At 44.3% G+C, this 23,138-nt stretch overlaps 1 protein-coding gene across 1 annotated transcript in view; it reads right to left on the bottom strand.

Annotated features, from left to right (window-relative positions):
* The window catches only part of FAM107B (family with sequence similarity 107 member B), a 136,777-nt gene extending 115,873 nt beyond the window's left edge, over nucleotides 1-20,904 (bottom strand). Inside the window, exon 1 of the mRNA XM_085299028.1 lies at nucleotides 20,443-20,904. Coding sequence (XP_085155154.1) covers nucleotides 20,443-20,904 — 462 coding nt within the window. The remainder of the gene's footprint in view (nucleotides 1-20,442) is intronic.
* Nucleotides 20,905-23,138: the final 2,234 nt, after the last annotated feature.

Raw genomic sequence — 23,138 nt, 5'->3', positions numbered from 1 at the left:
AAGCTTTTCTCTGCTACCGTTACAGTATCAACATTGCAACCCTTAACAGTGCTAACCCAGAACAGTTCCCTGTTCTGCACAGGGGTTTGTCACATCCCTCATTTATGGGCATGTTCCTTTCTCTCAGTGATTTATTTCCAACTTTTCTGGAACCCAGAATGTGCGGGTGGCATATGGGGGGTGGGGAGGGCTAACCTATACGTCAGCTGCAGAGCTAGAGACCAAGTTCAACATTTATCACAGTATGAAGCATGYAAAAATGCAGACCACAGAAATGATATCTGGAGAAAGCCATTCCCATGCTGAGGATATATTAAAGCCTGTGAGCCAGGAACAGCCCATATAACATGCATAGTGGGAGAGGACACAGCTGCAGTGGGAACAGAATTGYTAACATTGCATCACTCATAAAATGCAAGTTACGCTAGGTAGTGGTAATGGGGAGGGGTTTACCACCTCCTTTATTTCCCCAGAAAATCCACTTTTCATGTCTATGTGCAGAAAAACAGGGAGTTCAAGAGAGGAAAGGGGCTGAGGGGTTCCCTGTATCCACTCCTGCAAGTCCATCACTGCCCGTCTGCACATGAGACAGCAATGCCTCTCGCACGGGGTGTCATTGCATTTACGACTGTCTAGCAATATGAGTGCAAAGGGTTAGGATTTTATAAATCAGCTGCTGGCCATGATAAACCTTAGTGGCTGTTAGAGGTGGGGATGTGCTCTCACACTTGAGTGCTGGCCAGGCTGCTGGGTTTGGGTCCTACCACATTCAGCCCATGTTCTCCATGTTCTGGTTACAGTCAACACTGGCCCTTCTTCTGCCCTTGCTGATACATTTTGTGGTCTCAGACTCTGTAAATCCCCTGAGGGAAATGAGACCTCACTGTCCTGGACCAGGACCAAAACTGGTACATTCCTCCATCTGTATCTGCWGTTCACAATCAGTGGAAGCCAATCTAAGACCATGTTGCCACCAAATGGTGTGGCCCTGTTTACTCCCTGCCCTGGCCACGTGTTCACTCCCTTGTGTCAGCACAACCTGTTTTGCAGYTATGCAGTGAGTCAGACCAACTCAATGCATCATTTTGCAGCCAGATTAACAGGCTGACCTGACTCACTGTACGGTTTCACACCTGCTAGCCTGGCACAATGGTGGTGGCAGGAACGCATGGCTGGGCTGGGCTGGGCTGGGCTGGACTAGGAGGAGGTAGAACTGCCCCTTTTGTTACACATGTGGTCTTGGATTGGCTTGAACTGTTCATAAAAGCTGCTCTTAATTTTCCCTCTGGTAAATAAGAGTAATTCTCTTTTAATGGGGAAATTTTGAAGCTTCATTGTGTTTTGGAGACTTTCTAACCACAGCACCTTTCTGCAGATCATAACTGAGTTGGGCAAATAACATTTCAACTGCTAACAGTTGAATCAACAGCAGAGTGATCAAGATTTAATATTTTATTTCACAGAGGGAGACCACATTGCTATTTTACAAATCCTTTTTCATCACAATAGGATTCCCCAAATCAAAGGCTTTCAGGTGTGATTTTTGGCTGGGAACAAGCAGTTGCATTCCTGTCAAACATATTCTACTTTCCAAGCACAAACAGTCATCAACTGCTTGCAGTTCAAGAGAATTGTTTTCCAGAAAAGGAAGGTGTTTCCCTCTCATGGGTTCAAAGTCCCATCAGAAATGTGTCAATTAGAGTGGTGRGAACAAATCACCCTTCATTCCCGAGGACCAGTTTGTAAACTCCTATCAAGAGCAGGCATTAACCAAGCAAAAAATGCCCACAAGGGACTATAAGCTGCAGAATTTGGACCAAGAAGAAAAAGAAACTCAGCCATAAACCCAGACAAGAAGGCCATCTCCTTTCTTTTTTTTCTTTTTTTTTTTTTTTACAGTAGCAGAGACAAGAACCACTCTTCTTACCTTTACACAATGCCCCTCACAAAGCTAGTGGAGTAAAATGCACATCTCTTCCAAAGACAAGCTGAAATCATGATGAATCTTCTTGTTGATCTTTGTAGGCGTATTGCTATACAATAGTCAATGGCTCTGCTCTTTTGGAGATCAGATTAGATATGCATAAATGTTCCTTCTGCCCTTAAAGCCCATTCATTTTGTCATATGGATTTCTTTTAGAGTATCTTGCTTTTATTGCATCAAAATTCTGAAGAAAGGCAGCAATTTCCAATTCTGCAGAGGATTTTGTATGTCCATGCCAGCAGAAATGACCAATTTTATCCCTCGGGGACACGAGTGCCATAAATCAGAGGCTCCTAATGTACAAAATGTAGACAGAAAGGCAGCTCATGTCTCAAAAACATGAAGTGGGCGAACCTTTAACAGCTAACAGTGATCTGATTTCAAAGGCAAATATCTCACGAGAGAAGGGATTTGCTACAAATTCATTGCTTGGGTGCTTTAATATTGACAGACTTCCTTGCAGAATTTATGCAAGCATGGGATGGAAGCCAACAGGGTCGTCTGAGCCTGGAGACCACCTACCAGAGCATATTGTGGATTAAGGCAGAAAGGTAGAAATAAAAGGATGGACCAGTCCTCCTCTGTGGGTCGGATTGACCCCAGGTCTCACCAGACATTATTGGTCACACTATACTTGGCAGAGAGAGATATCAAAGCCATTCCTCCTCACTGTTTTAGGATAGGATGCCTTCTTTACAGTATGCTTAGGGTATCCTAAGGTCCTCACCCTGCAGTAGATAGCCCTGGAGGGGAGAAAGGCTCTGACATGCCTGCTAGGCAGGAGGGAAGGCTAAGGAGCTGCTAAGCAAATTTGAAGCTCATGCAATTTGCATATRCTGGTTTGAGAAATTTGGGTTAAAAGGGAGCCTGTCACAAAGTGGAAGAAAGTTTATCCTGGAAATAGAAGTATGAAAGCCTGTGTCAGCTATGCAGACTCATGCCAGAAGGAACAGTCACSCTAGGCAGTAGCACACAGGCTTGGGGCACTGTAGTTGCAGAGTGAAAAGAGAGGCTGTAGAAGACATTTTTGTACACCAAAGACTATTTAAAGAATCACCCTGAAGTAAGAAGATAGGAAAGGCTGGTCAGGAGGCAGATGAAGTTGTTGGGTTTGGGGGTTTGACTTCTGGAGGGGAGATTATCAAGAGTTCTGTCACGTGGAGGGAAGGGGGAGAATAGAGGGAAAGGAAAAGGGAGGAGAGCTGCTGGGAGGAGGCTGCAACCATTTGCTTCGCTCTGCGAGGAAGGGCTGACTGTGTTAATGCCCTCTGTGGGCAAGTAAACAGGATCCAGAGCTGCCCTTTCTCAACCCAAGTTCCCAGTAGATACCAGGGCAATAAATCTGTCAGTCACTCAGAGGAGAGACATCTCCCCTCCGCATTCCTGTGCAAAGGACTATTACCTAAATGTCTCCAACATGCTCCCTCTGAAATCAGAAATGATCCTCCAGGAGTTTCTAAGCCGATCCTAGAAGCATATTGGGTTATAGAGTCTTTCGACAATGAGGCTGATACGATACCACAGGTGGTGAAGACAGACCTGCGCCACATGCCTGCACCCATGTTATCTGACAAAGAGCTCCCGCGGGGCTCCCTCTCTGCCCTTCGGAGACTGCAGCCATGCTGGAGACATGAGCACCCCTGCCATGGGGGTGAGGTGCTCCCCGGAGGGCTGCCGGTGTAAAGTCATGGTTGGCTGGTGTCCTCCCAGTGCAGGGTGACTGTGGGCCTGGCTGCGATGCACTGCCCGCGTGGATGGGGCATCACGGTGGCCACAGCAGGATCTGGGCAATTTGGGGGAGTCTCCACCAGTTGAGCATCTCCTTGCTTTTCTTGGRGGCTCCTTGTGCGGGGACACAGCTGCAGGGAGGGGGGCTCAGTGACAGCCAAGTCTCTTTAACCAGGGATGGAGGCTCAACCATCCTGGAAAACTCCTTTTAAACCATTCCACACTAGCAGAATTGTCGCTGCTATAATTAAAGTAACACAGTTTTGTGAGTGAAGAAGCCCCGGGAGACGGTCTTGTACTAGGGGGCACCCAGCCAGCTCCCCAAACCGTGGCAGTTCCAGTTAGTTCCACAATATCTGAACTTGTGCTTTTCTAAGTGCAGGAGGTTTGCCTTGAAAACTGGGATTGCCTTAGTAACACTTCCATGGGGTGTGAAAGATGAAGCAGTGATGAGGTGCTTAGCTTTTACCACCGCTCTTTGCATTCAGGGATTCCTTCCCACACATCCCCCGTGTATCTTCAAGCCAGCCAAAGAGCAAGGATAAAGAAGAGGTGAAAAGGGAAGCGGAGTAGCTCACCTCTAATTTATTCCTGAAAAAAAAGTTTACCTTGGCTCTGAAAGACCCAGAACATTAATTGCACATGTTCACCACATTCCCCTTAGGTAAGAAGAAAGCCTAYATGATGCCAAATTCCTCTACCAGGTCAGTAACTCTGCCAGGCTGCTCCTTATTATTCTTCATCCAAACCTGACATGGAATTTAACTGCACCGTGTACTTGTCCTCCAGCTCCACCTGCCCAAACCAGGCTGGCAGTGTATTTATGAGTGAAGCATATCAGCTGAAAATGTATATCCATTATCTTATTACCCTTTGCTATCTTCATAAATCCATAATGACTGAGGTTCAAACTACATTAAAAGCCTTTGAACTGATCATTTACAGAAAGTCACCAGCAGCATTATGGTTGGGTATTTTTAGAGGTTAGCAGGTGTCATAATGTTTTGATGCATTTTAAGATACAATCAGGAAAGATATAAGATGAAAGCTGAAATATTCATACTGATATCTACTCAATGCTAGTAAGAGGTAAGCTGATACTTTAAAAAAGCATATATGAAATTATAGCTTCCTGATGCACGGCTATGGTGAATATTAATAATCTCATTAGAGCTGATCAAAGGCTTCAGTCTTGGCTTTTGTTTTGTTTTGTTTTGTTTTGTTTTGTTTGCCAAAACAAAAAGAAAATTTTTAGCAGAGACAGAAATAATTTCAGGCAATGCGTTCTTTTATTTTGGGGAATGAAGAAAAAAACAGAAACTGAAAAAAATATATTCAGCACTCAGCACTGCTCCTGTTAAAGTCCCCCTGTCTCTGGTCTGAACGTGAGCGGAAGTAAGAGCAGAACCAGTTTCGGCAACCTCACACCGCTTGCCTAGCTTCCAGTTTTTCAGGGTCAGGCATCTCTCCGCCCTCCCCCTCGCTTGCTTCCCCCCRGCTGTGCTCACAGCCTTCGATTTCTTGGGCGACAAGCTTGGTTCGGAGATTCGTGCCCCTCTTCATGTATCCTCCTTCTTAGTCCTCGCCTTCCCACAGCAGTTTACCACCCYCGCGGTTGCACCAACCGAACTGAGCCTAAACCACATCTGTGAAATGACCCAGGCTAAACAGAACAACARCTACAAATCTTAGGTGGCAGCGGGGTTTTTCCAGGTCATTTCGCAGATGCAGTTTAGACCACGGCCCTAGGAAGAGCCGYGTGCGGAGGGAGGCAGCAGCCTGCGGCACAGGAGGGCAAGATCAACCCCGGGAGAAATCACGACCCCGAGCCCTTAGCATGGGGGCGCTGGGTGTGGACACAGTTAGTTACCGCAAGCGGCGGCTGCATCATTCATCCCACTAAACCCAGAAAATCCACCAGGCTGAAGGAACGAGGAACGTCCTGCCCGTTTGGGAAGCGGAGCCGGTGCGGGGCAGGCGCAGCTCCGCAGCCTCGCTGGGAGCGCCAGACCTTGCGCAGCGGACACCGCCAGCACCCTCCATCCCCCCSGGGCTCACGGCAAATATATTTTCGGACCGCTGATTTCTTCATTTCAATACGCTTCCAAAGCGGTTCCCTCTGCAAGATTTCCTAGACCGATTCAGAGGATCGGAGCGCGCGCTCGGGAAGCTCCTCGAGGCGCGACTTAACGCAACGCCCGTGCGGCACCGCTGGCCTCACCACCTCCCCGGGGAGCGCGGTTGCAATACACCCGCCGTCGCACTGCTCCAGATATTGTGCTCAGCATTTCTTGTTATACAGTCTACAGGCTTTGCTAATGCATTTGGACAGCCAGGTTAGGATTTATTACTATTTTGAAGCAAATGTGCTTTAAGCAGACTCTTGAAGAAATGAAAGCTGAAAGGCAGGCCCRCTGAGGGCACGGAGGCAAGGTGTGWGGGARAGGATAGACGGGCCAGGCTCACAGTGACACTATAGGTTAGAAAAGAAACCCTTAATAAGCATGAGATTATAYAAATTTCTTCCCTCGAATATCTTGGTGCATCCTAGAAAACAACAAGTTTTTAAAAAATAACCTACATTATTTACACAGCCACAGTTACCATCACACAAGGGCCCTTCAATTATTAACGGATCTCTCCCCACTACAGCTCTACCAGTTAAAAAAAAAAAAAAAAAAAAAAAAAAAAAAAAAAAAAAAAAAAAAGAAAAGGGTGTTTTCTGCTCTGAGCAGCACGGCCCACGAGCGAGGAGGCTCCTCGCCCCGAAACAGCGAGCCTCCCAGTAGCAYGGCGAGCCCGTCCCCTGCCGCCCCCGGGACCTGGAAGTGGGATGCACCCCGTACGCAGAGCCGGCGCGCGGAGCCGGCGCCAGGACGGTGCCCAAGTGTCGTCTGCCTGGCCAAAGCTGCCGCCACAAACCGATTTTACCCGTGCTGCAGTCCCCAGTTAGGGGACCGTGGTGCGGAGACACCTCTTCTCCCCTCGGTCCCCCTGCGCGGGTGGGACTCAGCCTCCTCCCCGGGAGACACCCAGCGCGGAGCACGGGATTCGGGCCGCCACGCCGGTGTCGGGCACCCCCGGTCCCGCTGCCTGTGGTGGGATATGGTCGCTCAGCGCGGATGGGACTGTTTTCTGCAACTAGAGCTGTTTTTTATTAAGCCATCTGCTTCAGATTTTCCCTTTCTTTTACAAACTCCTCATACTGGCAAAAGCCCTATTATAGGTATGCTAAAAGTCAGCGTGGACTCCAGTATTCCCCCTTCCCTGCTGGAGCATGGCTGCGCGCTGGCAGCGGGGATACAGGGAAGGCTCAAATGGATGCACAAACAGGAAAGCAACCTACCAAATTAGTATTTTTGGTGAGGAAGTGACAAATGACTGCAGGAGTCCTGGCTCCCCAATGGGCAGACCTTGCTGCTCCAGGTGCCCTTCGGAGCAGGCACCTGAGGGTGCAAGCGCACCCTGGAGCCCTGCAAGGCTYGCTTGGAAACGGCACGTGGATTTCCCCTTGTAAAACAGAGAAGTGGGAGCACAGCTTCTACAGTTACATGCCCATATGGGCTGAGAGAGACACCACTTTATAATGTCAGCGTAAACTACCAAAACGATTGTAGCTTTGTCTAGCACACGAAGTAGTTCTCCTAGGCACAGCATTAAAGCAAGCTGGGCTCCAGATGCTTTTTTATTTCTTAATATAGGCATTCCTCCTGTTCTGGGTATAAGACCTAACTAAGCTTTGCAGACATCTTCATGAGAGCTACCACGTTCTCGCTGTCCTTGCAATGACGGGTGAACTTCTGAAATGCAATAGCAAAGTCTTTGCAAATYGGAGGGCAATAAGATAAACAAATACACTAAATCCATACTTTGTTATCTATCTGCCTTTTCTCTAGAGCTGAGTAAAGTATGAGCTCATACCCTGAGCAGCTAATCTGAGAGTATTCCACTTGTGATGGTGTTTATTTTACTGCTCCTGATGGCAATCAAGGCTCCTAATGAACCGACAATTGGGTGAGATGAGACTTAATGCTGTTGACTACGAGGGAGAGGAAGGCTCCCTTCCACCTCACCACATCTCCACTTTGTATTGCTCTGKATTTTTGCCGTGGTTGATGCCACTGATTTCTACATCTCCCCTTTCTCTCCCTTCAGCCAGTTGTACYTGAGGGTTTTTTTATTAATTTATTGACAAATGACACCTCTAACCGGATAAATCTTACCAAGATATTATGCCAGTTCTCTGTTGATCATTTTGGAAAGCCAAGCTCCTTCCCGTTGCTGATAATGTTTGGTCTTTGGCTGAGAAATAATGGCTAYGAGCTGAAGGGAACTGACACACTASGGACTGAAGTGTGTCTGCATCTAGGGGGGTCCTCTCTCATGCAATTCTTCAAACAAAACTAATGATGATGAAAAATGATGTAAGTGTTAATATTATCTCTGAGAACCAGTTAAATTACACTAGCCTGGGGAACTGAAAGAAAGGTTTAATTAAAATCTGCTTGTGTCAGCCTTATTCCTTACACTCAAAGGCCAGAGCCTCTAAGAAAAACCTCCTATGGAAAGGACAAATCCCTCATGAAATTGGAGAGCCCCCCCAAAATTAAACCCCCCAGGAGCAGACTCCAAGCATGGGAAAAGCAGGTCGTTGTCTGAGGCCACTGATTTTGGAAGTGCAAAATAGCTGCATCCAGCTGCAGGGCCCGACCTTGCTGTCCCAGAGCCCCGTTAGGGCAGGCGGGCGCTGCTGGGAGGGCTCCTGCCCTCTGCCATCGCCTCGCGGCTGCAGAGCGGCATGGGGAGTTGCACTGCCAACTTTCACAGCCTGCCCTCCCCTCTGCTCATCTTGGGAGGATCAGAGTAGCAAAATGCAGCGTTGCCTGCCCTCCTGGGAAGCCTTTAAATGCTGCTTGATGCACATGTGCACGTGAGACAGGCTCCAGGGATCCTCAGATCAGAAGCCAGACATGCTCAGAATAATGATATTTGCTTTGATATTAAAGTACTGTTAATTTTATTTGCTTTTGGAGCCTCTAGGGTGTTCCAACTTTTCTCAGCATCCATGAGGACTAGAAACACATCATAATTTTAAAATCATGAGAGCTGATTTACCCACACTGCAGGTAAAAGCTCTGCTTGGCTTGGCCTCTGCAGAGGAGAGCTGTGGTTTTGTGTGGGCATCTGTGGGTATCACAGCTGCCTGGGGACGCCGAGGGAAATCCCAGGATCTCAGGCCATCTGTGTCGAAGGGCTGAGGCTCCATGCCTCTGCCTCCCCCTCCATCAGCTCCCCCRGGAGCTGGGCTAACATCAGGCATAACTGACAGCCGTAAACCATCTCAGATTAGACAGGGAGGGCAAAGACAGGGACACATGCCCAGCAAAACCCTTGCAGAGAAAATGGGAGYGAATGAAGACAAAGTGGCCTGCTACATCTTGCAGCGTGGAGCAAACAGCCAAACCAGTGATCAGCTTGGGCAGCAAACACAACACCTGTCTCAACAAGGTGGTAGCTGTAATTTTGTTGTAGCTTTGATGGCCTAAGGAAACAAGGAGGTTTACAGAGAGATGTAATAGCTTTTATTAAATCAGTTGCTGTATGTGGAGGAGAACAGATGAGTTCTCAATTGCACAAGCCCTTACTTGTATCCTGCCCATCGTGGGTACACCTCCCATTCCAGCCTAGTGAGGGTGAGGAGGACAGGAGAACAAAAGCACAAGAAARTCAAGCTCAGGAATCAAAGTGAGTTTCCTGAAACCTGGTAATTTCCATCTGTGATTATTCTCTTTGCCACAGAAATGCTAAAAATCATATAAGAAAAAAACAATCAGAGGTAAAGGTGAGGAGCAGAAGATGTTATGAGTTATAGAGCTTGTGAGTTGTAGGCAGTCTCTGCAGCCTCCAACACTCCATTAGTGAGAGGGCCCCAGTACACCTTGGCCTCTATCCAGGGCCACAATGGGGAGGGACCCACACAGGTGCAAGAGGTGGGGTTTGCCCAGAAGAAGATAGCATTTTGTCCCTCTTTGGTGGGGGCAAATGCAAGTACAGGTGGAGAGGAGGAGACATGAAAGCCCTTGGCAGCAGGGATGAACTCAGAAGGCTGGGTCATCCAGCGCAAGCGATTGCTTGATCCTTTCTAGGCTCTGAGCGGGATTGGTTTAACCTGACAGGGGAGACAAGGGCCACAGTGGTATCCGAAAAGAGCCTGAGAACTGACTAACCATGCCATGATGGTGGACGAGGTATGCTACTGAATTTGGGCCAGCTAAATCTCAGCAGGCGAGAATCAAGGGAAGGAGAATCTTCCAAGATAACACCRCTGTGTTTTCTACCCCTTTCCTAAGCTACAGAAAGATGCCCAGAAATACCAATCTCCAGCAAACAAGAACCACATTAAGAGGTATGTTGGCATTATAATCATGACTTCCAGAGAAGATTCTGGGGACASAGAAATTCTCTTCTCCCCCTCTCCTAACTCTGCTATAAGTCTACCATCTTGTATCACTTTGTGAATATTTTGGGATCTTAAATACTTATCTATTTCATCATTCTGAGTTACATGTAAAAGACTCAATTCTACTGYCATTAATTTTCCACCAGTGGATGATGGTTCAGTAGAAATAATTTTCATTTATTGCTTCAGTTTGTTGTTTGAACTTCCCAAGAGATGAGACTGCTACTCTTTCCTTTCTAAAGTTGTAAATTATTTCAGACAAGAGGATTTCAAGATTTGAGTCTTGATTTCACTCACTTTTCTGTAAAATAAAGCTGTAATACCAAATAATACATTGCAGAATTCTCGTGCAAGGAAAACAGACTTGTCTTGAAATTACGAGATTGCAATATTTTTAAATTATGCACACGATTATATTTGGATGAAAGAAGAAAAATCTCTTATTTTTTTTAATTATTCATTTGCAAATATCACAATTAAGAAAAGCTGCAAAGGGTGGAGGTAGTGTATAGCTGGAATTGTATGGCAACAATATAATGAACATTAGATGCTCCTATCAAAGAGATATATGTATGTGGATCAAATCTGATTGAATAACAGGAGAAAAACTGGAAGAAAAATTCATATGTATGGACTCAATAGCAAAGAAAAATGCAACATGAAGGACTGAAGCTCAGTTTTTGATATTCAGTAAAGAGAAGCTGAACTGGAACTGTTTTTTACAGTGCAAGACTTATGTTTACTTTTAACCTCTAGAAGGCCACTTAAATGCTCAGCAGAAAGACAGCTAGTACTAAGAAATTTTTGCATATAAAAGCAAGGAGATCTGTTGAAGTCTGGCAGATCCCCAAAGGAAGATGGCAGCAGACAGAAGAGCTTTTAGACATGACTGTTGAAGCAGAGAAAGAGTTGGGCTTAATATTGGAAAATGATCTGCACAGAAAACCATCCAGAACAGGCAAATGCGTCCAACCTCCTCTGCTGGTGCAACTTTACAGAAATGGTCTCGCGGGGAGAGCAGGGCTGGGCAGTTTGGGTACAAGAGAGAGGGATGTGCAGCAGGGTCGYGGTCGCGTGGGATCTGGGCATGGCTAGCACGCACAGCCGTGCTCACAGGTGATTGGGACAGACAAGAAATTTGTATCCACCCAAGGAAAGCTAAGCCTGAAAAATACCCTGCAAATGTTGTCATCTCTTTGAGCCATCTGGTGCCATTGGGAATGGCCCTGTTCTGGCTCTGGACAGGCCTCTTGCRGTGCTGGTATTGATGCTGATTTATGTTAGCACTTGCTGTTCCTGTTGAAGACTTCAGTTAGTGAGAAACTGTATCAGAGTAATTTGAAATCTCRCTGGAAATCTCACTGAGCTGAAACCTGGCCAGCAGTGTCCCACTGCATTACTCTTTGTTTGTTCCCCAAAGGGCCCATATCGCTCAGCTGAGCCTTCCAGGGCTTTGGAAGAAATAAAACTTAAACCCTGATTTTTACTAATTGGTTCTGGAATGTAATTTAGGTCTGAAACTGAAACAAGGTCCTCTACTGTTACTACTTTTAGAGGCCCAATTTTGGTTACCTCGGGTTTGTTTGTTACAGATGCTGAGTGAAGGGCTGACATTTACCAGCACTTCTAAATATCTGTCCAAGTTTCAGTTTAAGTACCTAAAAATGAATCGAATCTTCTGGCATCCAGCTATTTTTAATAAGATGCCAAAGGACAGACACAAATTCTGTGACAGAATGGGTCAGAAAAAAGAAAGAGAGCCCTTTTTACTCAACCTGGCCATTACGATCTTAAATTGTGGAGCAAGGAACACGTGTTTTATGACATGTGAATCTATACAATATTATTCAGCAGCTTTTACCTGCTAAATTATTTGTTGACTCCCTCACACGCCTTTGCACGGCATTTTTGTCTCAGAGCCAGTACAACAGCAGAACAATAGGCAGCTGTGGAAGGTAGCGTATGGGTGAAAGACCATCCTGTCCCCAAAGAAGGCATCATCTTGGTAGTCAAGGCATATGTCTGCTTTGTGTCAAGGCAGCAAAGCTAAGAATCGCTTCTGCTTTTGTTGTGGCATTCTTCTGCTTAATTAAAGAGTTACGAGAAGGCACTAATTTAAACAGAGCAGCTGGAGAGTTGTGACCACTGGTGTCTGGCAAACAGGGTGAAAGAACAGGGCTCCATTTCAAATGTACAGTTGGCATCAAATGAAAGGAACCTGCCATTATACTTGGAAAGGCTTTAGTCTCCGTGTAGACTCCATACCCAAAGTAAAGCTCCATGTACATGTTCTGAAGCCTGTAAAGCTCAAACAACAGCTCTGTGCCTGACGCTGTGACACTGAAATCAAGCAGAGTACTTTTGGGATGGACCTGCCATTTCAAACATTTCGGTCTGGCTGCTGTGCCCAGTTGTTTCATTAAGGGATTTAATGGACTAGGTGATTTGGCTTCTGCCATTGTGCTTCCTTTTAAAATAATCAAGAAGTAAGAACTTCCCTCTTATTCTTATGGCTTAGACTTTTCCAAGCTAGTGAACTTTTCTACAGACTTTTCTAAGGTCACTATCTAGGCATGTTGGCTGGTGAGAGGYTGAATGCTTGTATCACTGTAGAGCTGGACTGCTGCCATCAGGCTGGTGCCTTTCAGATATATTTTTTGTATTATTACCTAGCCTCAGAAGATTCAGTATGTATGTTAGGTATTACAATATCTTTTCGTGCAATAGTCCTCAACATGCCTCAAGCTTGTGATCCCAAAGGGTACAGATTATATGCTAAAATAGCAGAATCTCACTCTTGCAGATTTTTTAGAATAGGTAAAAATTCTACCACTCAGGTAGGAGAAGGTGGCAGAACTTGGCCTTCAATAAATATCAAAAATGTTCAGTCAGAGAAAACAGGATTACTGAAGGAAAAGCTGTTAGTGCTAAACTATCTCCACAGAGATGTGGCTGTCTGGTATAAAAAGCAAGATATGCAGAGTGACCAGCTCTGAAATAATTTTTGATTGCATAATATAAGATAAAGCTGTTCCTGAGTTGAGTGCATTAATTTAACTACTTTTTTATTATTCATGAAAAAAAAGATTATTTTCTGAAAGAGAAACTTGAAGTCAGCTTATAAGTGGAAACTCAACAAGAGTCTACAATTATTCACATAGTTAATACTGACATTACCAAATATCTTTACAAATCCTTTGATGCATCCAAACAAACAAGGTAATTTATAGATTAGCCTCCAGCCTGTATATTGGCTTTTGGCATTTATTTTGTTTTGGTAAAATTAGCCAAGTAATGAAAAATAATTTTCCAGGATTCTCTTCTCAGTGCAAAGATGGGGCCAGAAATGACATGGAGTCATTTACACTATGCTCGTTGATGAGACCAGAAAATGAAAACAAATTCTGRGATCTCAGTGACTCAGAAGCAAGATTTGGAAAGTAGTAGAATAATGTAGTTGTCAAAAGCAGTATGCAAAGAATGAACCTGCCTGGCCAACTGCGAGGTGGGTTATATGAGGCAGAATGAGAGAGACTCCTCACGGTGGGGAGATCTGCCTGAGGCTGCAGCAGTGTTACTCCTTGGGCTCTTTTGTCTCAGCCTTCTCACGGGGGTATACCTCATTAATCTTGCACTTTGGCTATTCTGGGAAAGCGGTAAAAGGAATTGCTTCTTAAAATTCCCAAGTTGCATTTTTCAAAAGCAGTGTGCACCTGGTACTGGGCTCAGCTTCACACATACCCCATGTCCAGACCCTGCAGAGCACCCACTAACTTCTGTGTCTGCTATGTCTGTCTGCACGCCAATGGATCCCTTCCATGCTATGTATGGCTTTAGGACACAGCCACTGAGAGAACTACAATCTGGATTCCTCAAGCAATATGTCTCCAGGCCAATACATACATCAAATTACATGTAAGGCATGGTCTGGCTTCACAGGCAGAGTCCCCAACGCCCTAGAGGCCTGGAAAGTGACTTCCTGAGGGGCCCAATTAGCAGTTTGGTACTGAGTCAGGCTCCTTAAGGATAGACCTCTACTCTCTGTTCCTAAAGCTAATTCAAAAACAATAGAGTACAGATGAGCTTCAGAGAAAATGTTGGTCTCAAGAGGCAAGCACAGTCGAGCCTGGATTTGATGATCCCCCTTAGCTCACAGCTGTAAGAACAAACCAGTGAATTGCCACAGCTGAAAGGGGAAAAATAACCTAGTGGTTGGAGCTAGACCCTAGGCCTTCTGTGTGAGCCTACCATGTCCTGCTCTCTCTGGCTCGGTTGATCCTGCCAGAGCGCTCTGGCTGAGAGAGTCAAGACTTGCATAGTCTCAAGCAATTGAATGGTCCCCAGCCAAACCCATGAAAGCCATGTGTCCTTTTAGGTATCCTGAGCTCAGCCCTTCTTTATTAAGGAGAGACGCAGCAGAAAGCATCAACCCTTCTCTTCTACCTTTGCTGCCTGGGAGTGGGTGACCACAGCTGTATCAGATGCAAAGATTACTCAGCAGCCAGACCTGGATCAGTAAGAACGCACAATATTGACACAGTCTGCTTTATCAACGACATGAACATTGCCAAACCACAAAACAGTAGAGCAACGATGTGTCAAGTCATAAATAACTCATCCTGAGGAAAGTGTGTGCCGTCTGGGCATGGAGCCATAGCATTCATCCTTAGATACGCATTCAAATCAGCTCCATTAGTATCATATTCTTCTGTAATTACTCCATTGATTCGAACTGCATCCTATCTCCCCTCGAGAGCAGATAACACCCTTTAATTTACTGAGAGGCAGGAGAAAGGAGAATGCTAACATAGCATCCACACTGTGTTCAGAGCAAGGCCAGGGAGTGCATGTGAGAGGGGCATGAAAGCCTGCAGAAGCTGAACAATGCCAATTCTGCACGTGCTAAACTCAGCGACAGTGCAAGTGGGATGCCAGTGTTTACTTACATAGCAGCATCTCAGGACCCTCATGCTCATCCTAAGAGTAGGAGGGGTATGAACTCTTCAGTGAATCCAGGATGTTCTGTGTTGGTGATGAAACCGAAAACCTGTCGAGTTTCATGCGGTCTCTAGTTTCCTAGCGAAGCTCTTGTTACATTACCTTGTTTTCAGAAGCACTTTTCATGAAACTTTACAAATTCTTCTTCTTAATCCTCTTTAAATGAGGCTCTTGTGACTTCCAAGAAAGCTTCCATCTCCCTGAAAGCTTTACTATTTTTATTATTATTGTTGGCACACAGGATGTTCATTACTACCAAGGGCTGCTGGAATATATTCCTGAGTGAGACAGGGCATGAAGAAAGCTCTTAGGCTGTCCCTCATCACTGCTGTATGCAGAAGCTGTCACAGAACAACAGCTGAAAGCTGCATGACCTGTCTGCAAAAATAACCCAGATGATGGAAGTTGAGAAATGAGGGGGTAAGGTCTAGATTTAAAAAAAGGGGGGGGGGAAACTTTCTTGTCAAGTAGAGGAAACTGCAGAATTTTGGCCAGGGTCACATCTGGAGTACTTATGCATCAACCAAAGTAATTTTGTTTGAAAGATGAAAGGGAAGATGGCTAGATGGGGAATCCTGCAGGCAACAGAGAGATGGTGGTGGTCTTCGGTCTGCGCAGAGGCTTACAAACGTAGAGACAGCAATGCTGTTGGGCAACAGCCAAGCAATGGAAACCAGGTCTCTTTGATCAGAAATTGTTGCTTCTAATAGGAGGATGAATTTTATTTTGTGTATGTGCAGGCCATGATAACAGGAACACTGGTAGAAATAAATGAGTTGTGTGTTGACCAGGATGAAAGGCTCTGGGCTGGCAGTGCCATTACCTCCACATTTATGTGGGAGTGAAAAGCAAAGAAAAATGTAATGAGAAAGTCTGGTTTCAGTTAGGTGTTGTTTATATTCAGTCAAGAACTCCCAGCCCACACATACTCTTCCCAAACAGCTGCCAGCTGAAGAATAAAGATTAAGAGGAAGAGATGAAGGGAAAACATTACAGTAGCATATGCTACTAAGAGAGGTTTTGGTGGTAAAGCACAAGGAAGTGGATTCAAAAAAACTGAATTCTGTCCAAGAACTCTCTCAAGCTTCTTGGAGGGCTTTGGCAAAGTCATCAATGCCATAATCCCCTATCTGAATTTGCCAAAGTGTTAACACTTACATGCCATTTAAATTAATGACAATATTTTTAGAGGTGCCGAGCTCTTGCAAATACTGAAAAAGGAAAGGGTGTTAATGGTTCTCTGGTAACCAGAGCTGAGTGCCCACTTTGAGCACTTTGAAGGGCCTGATTTTATCTCTGGATTTAATGTGCTTTCATTTGCACCAGAGTCAGTCTAGAGAAAATACAGATAGATTTTGCTTGGTATACTGGAGAGAAGATTGTCTGCATGAAATTTCCACAGTCTCATTGATGAAATAACTGTAATACTCTTCTTCTGAGGGGTAGGGGGAAACAAATTCGCAAAGACAGTCAAAGGAAACATTTTAGTATCAATTGGTTGGTATTTACCAAGTGATGCTATCCATTTCCTGCTAATTTTTAGTTGTTAACTAGTCATCAAAATATTTAACCGCTCCCAAGGTTTTTGAATCTGTACTTGAAATGTATCATTCAGCAGTCATATGCTCAAGGCCTATGAGATCATCCAGCATCCAGGTGAGATTTAAATGTAGCCAGTCTTGGCCATTTTCCCAAGACAGCATCAGCAGTGCTATGCATCTGGCCTTGTGAACTCCAGAGGASTGTGTCCACAGAGGTGCTGGTGCTACAAAACCATGAGTACGTACGAGTATGCCTGTAAGAGGTCCCATTATTTTCAATGGACTGCTCACAGTATCCATATATTTATGGTGTACATACATACATATACTGCTACAGTACTGGTACATATCCTGTTTCTCTGCTGTGATCTTCTCTTGCAGTCATATATCTCTATACAGAGAGCACCTTCCGCTGCTGTAAATATGTGACTAGTTGTGATCAGACTCTGTTTTASGATGGAGCTGCGTGGGTATAAATAACTGCGCAAAGTGACAAGCAGGGAAGAATCAAGCTCTTGAATCCTCTTTGTAATGCATTACTTGAACTCCTCAGATAAACAGCATAGATACAAATTGGTCAGAGTAAGATCCATGGAACAAAATGTGAACAATAATAAAAACATAAATTTATCTTCTGTGCAGGGAGGGGCATTCATGACATTTCTTTCTAGTTTCCCAGACAAATGTAGTTATATCTTTGAACTCTGGGGTTTGCCCTCCATCATTATTATTTTGCCAGTCAAATCAGTTCTGATCCTGGTGAAGTCAATGGAAGTCAATATGGTATTTACAGTCTTTCTACCAACTTCTGAAGACATGAAATGAAGGTCACTTAATCAAATCCACTCTGTGGGTTAGCCAAATAACTAACCAGGGTATCAAAAAGAAGCAGGAGAAAAAAAAATAGGGTTACATATTTAAAGTCTGAAAGCATCCATGAGGTCCTCTAATAAGGTCTAAATACCCTACGGGTATGACTAATTTTATAGGAAATCACAAGTGATTGTTATATACAGAGCATTTGACTTCAGTGAGGCTCCCCAGCTTGCTTCATCAGATGTATGTCTCAAGCTGTCTTATTTAAAGTCCCAGTTCCTGAATATCTGGAGCTCCAAACAGCTTGCATGGGGAGAAATGATACCATGATGCACTGGAAGACGTTTAAATTTCTTTTGTTTCAGCAGAAACAAGCTGAACTCTGAAGGTCAGTGGAGTTCAAGTCAAGTGAATGACATCACTAGTTAGAAAAGATCACTGACATGCTTTTGCATGAAACATTTATTGGAGTCACAGCACAGTTGTTAGTTCAGAACAGTAAAGCCTTCTCCTAAATTTCAACTTCAGGAGTTTATTAGTGGATAAAATGGAACTTGGAAATAAAAGAGGGGAATTTTTTTGATGTTATAGATGGGGTGGAGAGACTAAGCAAGCAAGTTCCAGTGCATAGTTGTGGTAGTTTTGATTTATGGCCTTGTAAAGACTGGTAAAGACTGATAAAGAGCCTCCAGGCAGCATATAAAACACAACAGAATTAATTCATTATATGTCAGAATCAGGGCAAAGATGCAGGGTGTATAGAACTGCACTGACATTTAATCATGCTTTATTGCCTATCCAATCTCTAAGTATTAAAATGATGGTCAGTTATTTACAAGCAAATTGCTGCCACAAAGTACTTTGTGACCAAACAAGTCTAACTCAACCTCTTTGGTAATTATACTCTAATCTAATTTCTGTTGGGATCATGTTTATATCAAATTTAAGGTTGGCTCCATCTGGAGCAGATGTAGTCTTCTTGTAAAAGTAATAATTGATCAAATTCAGGATTTGATTTCACACATGCAACTCCTTTGTATTCCAAAATGTGCGAGCACATGTCCCGGTGGGGAGGGTCAGCTGGAAAAACTCATCAATTAGTATATTATGTGCACAGATCAGAATTTTACTCTGCTRTTAGTTAAAAAACAGACTTGTTCTCTGCTTGAAAAGGATTATTCCTGACAGGTAGAGAGCAGGCCTCTTGGTGACGAAGTTTTTAGAATATTTGTTGCTAGCCCTTTTGCTGATGTCATTTTGAAAATGAAAGAGACAAAATATATGCTTCAGTCTGATCCTGTTTCTCACGTGTACAGGCAACATACATGCACCGAAAGCTTACATCACAGAAGCACAGAAACCTTGGTTGGAAGGAACCTCTCAAGGCCTCTGGTCCAACCATCTGCTCAAAGCAGAACTGCTGCCAGCACTACATCAGGTCAGCCATAACGCTGTCCAGCCAAATCTTGAAACTCTAAAAGCACAGCACCTCCTTCTCTTCTAGGTGACCTGCTCCAGGTCAGTGCTGCACTACCCTCCTGGTGGAAAAGTTTTTCCTAACATCCAACATGGTTATATCATTTGTCCCTACCAAGAAGAGTTTGGCTCCATCTAGTCCATAAATGCCCTTCTAACAGTTTTCAGCTGCTGCTTTTAGTCCCTGTGCCAGACTGAAGAAGCCTAGCCTGTCTTCACAGRACACCACAAGTGAAACTGCAGGAATGCAGTGTGAGAGAGACCTTGATGTTATCCACTTTGGCYCGTTGAACCATATATGCTCAGGACTAAATATTCTTAGTCCATCCTCAGAAAATAATCCGCCAGTTGTTTTTCAAAATCTCACCTATAAGACAGAACCTTCATAGTCAGTCTTCCCTTTTACACCCCCAAAAAATACTGCTCTGTCAGACAGCTCCAGTTGTTCGTTATATTCTACAGGTACGCTGTGGTGTCTGGTAACAGGACTGAAATAGTGGTCACAGAGCCCCTTGTTCTGGTAAGAGCATCATAACTCAGCTAGGAACCYGGTAGGTCATCTGATTCCATAAATCCTCTTAACTCTAGCAGCTGTATCTATTTCATTAAACMTTTTTCTAACACTTCTGCAAGAAGGACAGATATCTTTGCCAAACATAATATTACCTGACCATGAAGGGGAAGTGAGGAGAGGCAGTCTATTGTGATTTGGCAAGGAAAATGGTACAGGAACCATCTACTAAAATAAAAGCTGTAGTATAAAAAGTTGAGTCACACATGTGGCTTCTGTTTCTCAGTGTTTATCGGTGGGGGGGTGGGGTGGAGGGAAGCATGTGATCTCCAGTTACCTAATCAAGAGAAAATGAGAACAGTGCTATTTGCCTATTATTATTCGTTATTTTAATAGTACCAACAGTAAAGTATCAACTTGGTGAGCTTCTTATTCAGGCGAGAGGAAACTGAATTCACTGAGACTGTAGTCAAAAGCTTACTATTGCCTCCAAGCATAAAAAAGCTAAAACTGAGATGGAAAAAGTGTCCTACAGTCAGTAGTGCTGCAGCCTCTGGATACCTAGCTAAAGTACTACAGAGTACACTCACGTCAATGGTAAAAATATGCTGTTTGACCTCAGGGGATTTTGGATGAGATCAAAAGTAAATCAGATCCAAAACTGTGGGGATCACAAAAGATAGGAAGAAGTTGTGAAAGAAAAATATTGCAGAAGTGCCAGTACTATTACAAACATCCCCGAAGGTTTCCAATAATAATGAAGAAAAGCAATAGCTGTCATACTGTATTATTTAAGTAAGAATAGCCATTAGTCCTGTCTTGACTACATTCCAATCAATACAAGATAAATGGTCCTATGGATTTTTTTTCCCTCTTTTTTGTTTACTTTAATAGTGAGCTACTTCTCTTGTTGCATAACTTCTAGAGCACTCACCTTTGGCACGCTGATGATGGACGGTCTGGGGATGTGAGTACAGACTGCAATAGCATCATGGCTCAGAAGGCTCAGCTCGTTAGCAGAAAATCTTGATGACTCTGTCGTAGTAGATGCTGAGAGAACAGCAGTATGATTACTAGAATTGCTGTTTGCACGGCTGTTTTTTTCAGAGCTTCTACTAGCTTTGAACATCTCTTTACTGGCCTTATCTCCCCAGTGGCTGATGTTGCTGGCTGCTTTTTCAGATGGCTGCAGGCACACTGTTGAGGTCATCTCTATCTTTTGCTCCTCCATGGCTAGAGGGTTTGTGTTGGGCTGGTCGAAAGGAGGGTTTTCGTGTGCATTTCCGAAGCAGGTGAGCAGGGCTGAACAAGGGAAAGGATGCATCTTGGATGACAGGTTATCGGATCCGCTTAGCCTGCTTTCCACATCAGCATAATCAACAGACTGCATTCACAAGAAAAGAGCCAAAAATGAAAGCTCAAGCATTATGTCATTCCAGCCTTTGTAGAGAGAGCATCCCCCTTCTTGAAGCCAAGAGCACTGAGAAGTAGGGTGCTACACATTCCCCTCTGTCCTCTGCAGAACTCAGCCCGTTACCTCCTCACATCTGCCCATTCCTATTGTCTGGGAGTCAAAGAAGTGCAAACACAATGAAAATGTTTGCATTCAGAGCTGTCAGCAGTTAAACAAAGCCCTCACAATACCCCATAACCACAGCAGGCTATGGTTACAGAAGCAGACGCTATAGCACTAGGCAGTCCTAAGTCAATAGTGCTGTGGCCTCAAGTTACCTGGCGAAAGAGGCAAAAAGATAATGTAGCCCGAGCTCACAGCCATAATAGCATCAACATGTGTATCAGTGGCATCATAACAATAGTATGACTGGCTCCGATTACATAGCTCAGATATTAGCTGTAAAACCCCAAATCATTTCTCCCTCCCTGACTTAGATCGAAAAGGTACTTTCAAGCTCTGGCTGTGTTGTTCACTATTAAGAAGGAAACTGAGTGTCAGCTTTTGTCAGAGAAGAGAAGATGAAGTCCAGTATGAGCACCCCATGCTCAGAAGCATCTTCCTCAACCCACTCCTTCAGCAYAGGCATATGAGAGCTGATCCCTGCAGGTCCTTCTTCTCCGTAGGGGAGTAACAGATGATGGGCTGTTTGCTCCCYGCCACTGACACATCCCCTCTTTCAACTCCGCTCTGAAAGCTCTTCCTGGCCCTTTAYTCTCTGGGGAAAATTAGGGAAATGTTGCACTAAAATTCAGCTGCCATAARGCGAGTGTAAGGGGAAATGTTTCCTTTTTCAGTGTGCAGCAGCTYGATGTTGGCTGCTAACACAAAAATATGTGGGAAGGAAGGAAGGAGGGAGAGTTTGTGGTTAGAGCATCTGCCTCCAGAAAATYCAAGTTCTTTTCTTTGTGTTGCCACAGACTTCCTGTGTGATAGTGGAGATGTTATTTGATCTCTATATCCATCTGTAAAAAAGTAGGAGAGTAATCACTTCTTTTTTTTCCACCCACTATACATATCCTGTCTCTTTAAAATAGGTTATAAACTCTTGAGAACAGGGGCTTGTTCTTATTTGTTTTTAAACTACTAATATAAATGATCTTCAAATTCACATGTGGCATCTACCTGCTAACAGCATCTAAATAAAAGTCATGAGTTTCAGTCTTTCTCAACAAGCCTGTATTCTTCCATTTACTTCTCTGGGCTCATTTGTTGTTAGCTGCTTTGCTTGTCAGACACTTCATGTAACTGTGCCTTTGATTTTACTGTAAGAATTGACATTGAGAAAAATACGGTATTAGCTCACATTTCCAGTGGCACATCAGGAACTGATCTACAGAAGACTGAGTATTATATTCCCACATGCTCCAGACATGGGCTATTATGTCACTGTTAGTGCCTGAAGTTTCCAGAGCAGCAAAACAACCTCAAGTCCCTCATTGAGCAGGTGGTCTTCACTCATTAACCTGGCCTGCTTTCCTTGGTCCCTTAYCCCACCACATTAGTTCCAGCTTTTTGAATTAAAGAGCTGATTGCCACTAAAGAGTTGATACTCAGATGCTAACAGAGCTCCCAGAAACCAGTCACACTACACACCTACACAGAACTGTTGGGAGAGAAATGGGCAGAAATGTGAATCTCRGTATCACGGTTCCATTTGGTAACTACATTTGGGCTGCCCTCCTCGGCTGTACCATTCTCTTTGTACCCTTTCCAAACCAGCACTTGTGTATGTCAGGTTGTCTAAATGTCCAGTGCTTGGTTATATAAAGGCACAAAGTGGCCTCCACTTTCAGTTGTGTAGTATTTTGAGCTGCAGGGGCTACTGCTGTTTCGTATGTTACTGCCTGATTTGTAAACATTACCAGGGTGAGGTGAACTGAGTGCAGCTCCTGGAGTGAGATACATATATTTATTTGGTGACCCCAGAAGACMAAGTCTTGAAAACCAAAAAGTATTAGGAGAGGATATGATGGGAGCAAAGCAAACTTAGAGGAGGAAAACGTGCCTGTAAGCTGGAAATTCTTTACAAATGTTAACCGTGTGATGGGCAAAGTATTACAGACAAGGAAAAGGACGATTTTGGCTGAGGGCCCATCTAGTTTCACTTGCAAGACGAAAGCAGCAGCTTTATCTCAGTATTTCCTTTCAGCAAGTGGTAGGCAACAAAA

Source organism: Rhea americana, unplaced genomic scaffold (assembly GCF_003343005.1).
Source record: "Rhea americana isolate MKP2758 unplaced genomic scaffold, rheAme1 scaffold_1, whole genome shotgun sequence".
NCBI classification, from domain to species: Eukaryota; Metazoa; Chordata; class Aves; order Rheiformes; family Rheidae; genus Rhea; species Rhea americana.
The sequence above is the reverse complement of the archived record's forward strand: the minus strand, read 5'-3'. Positions and strand labels throughout refer to the sequence as shown.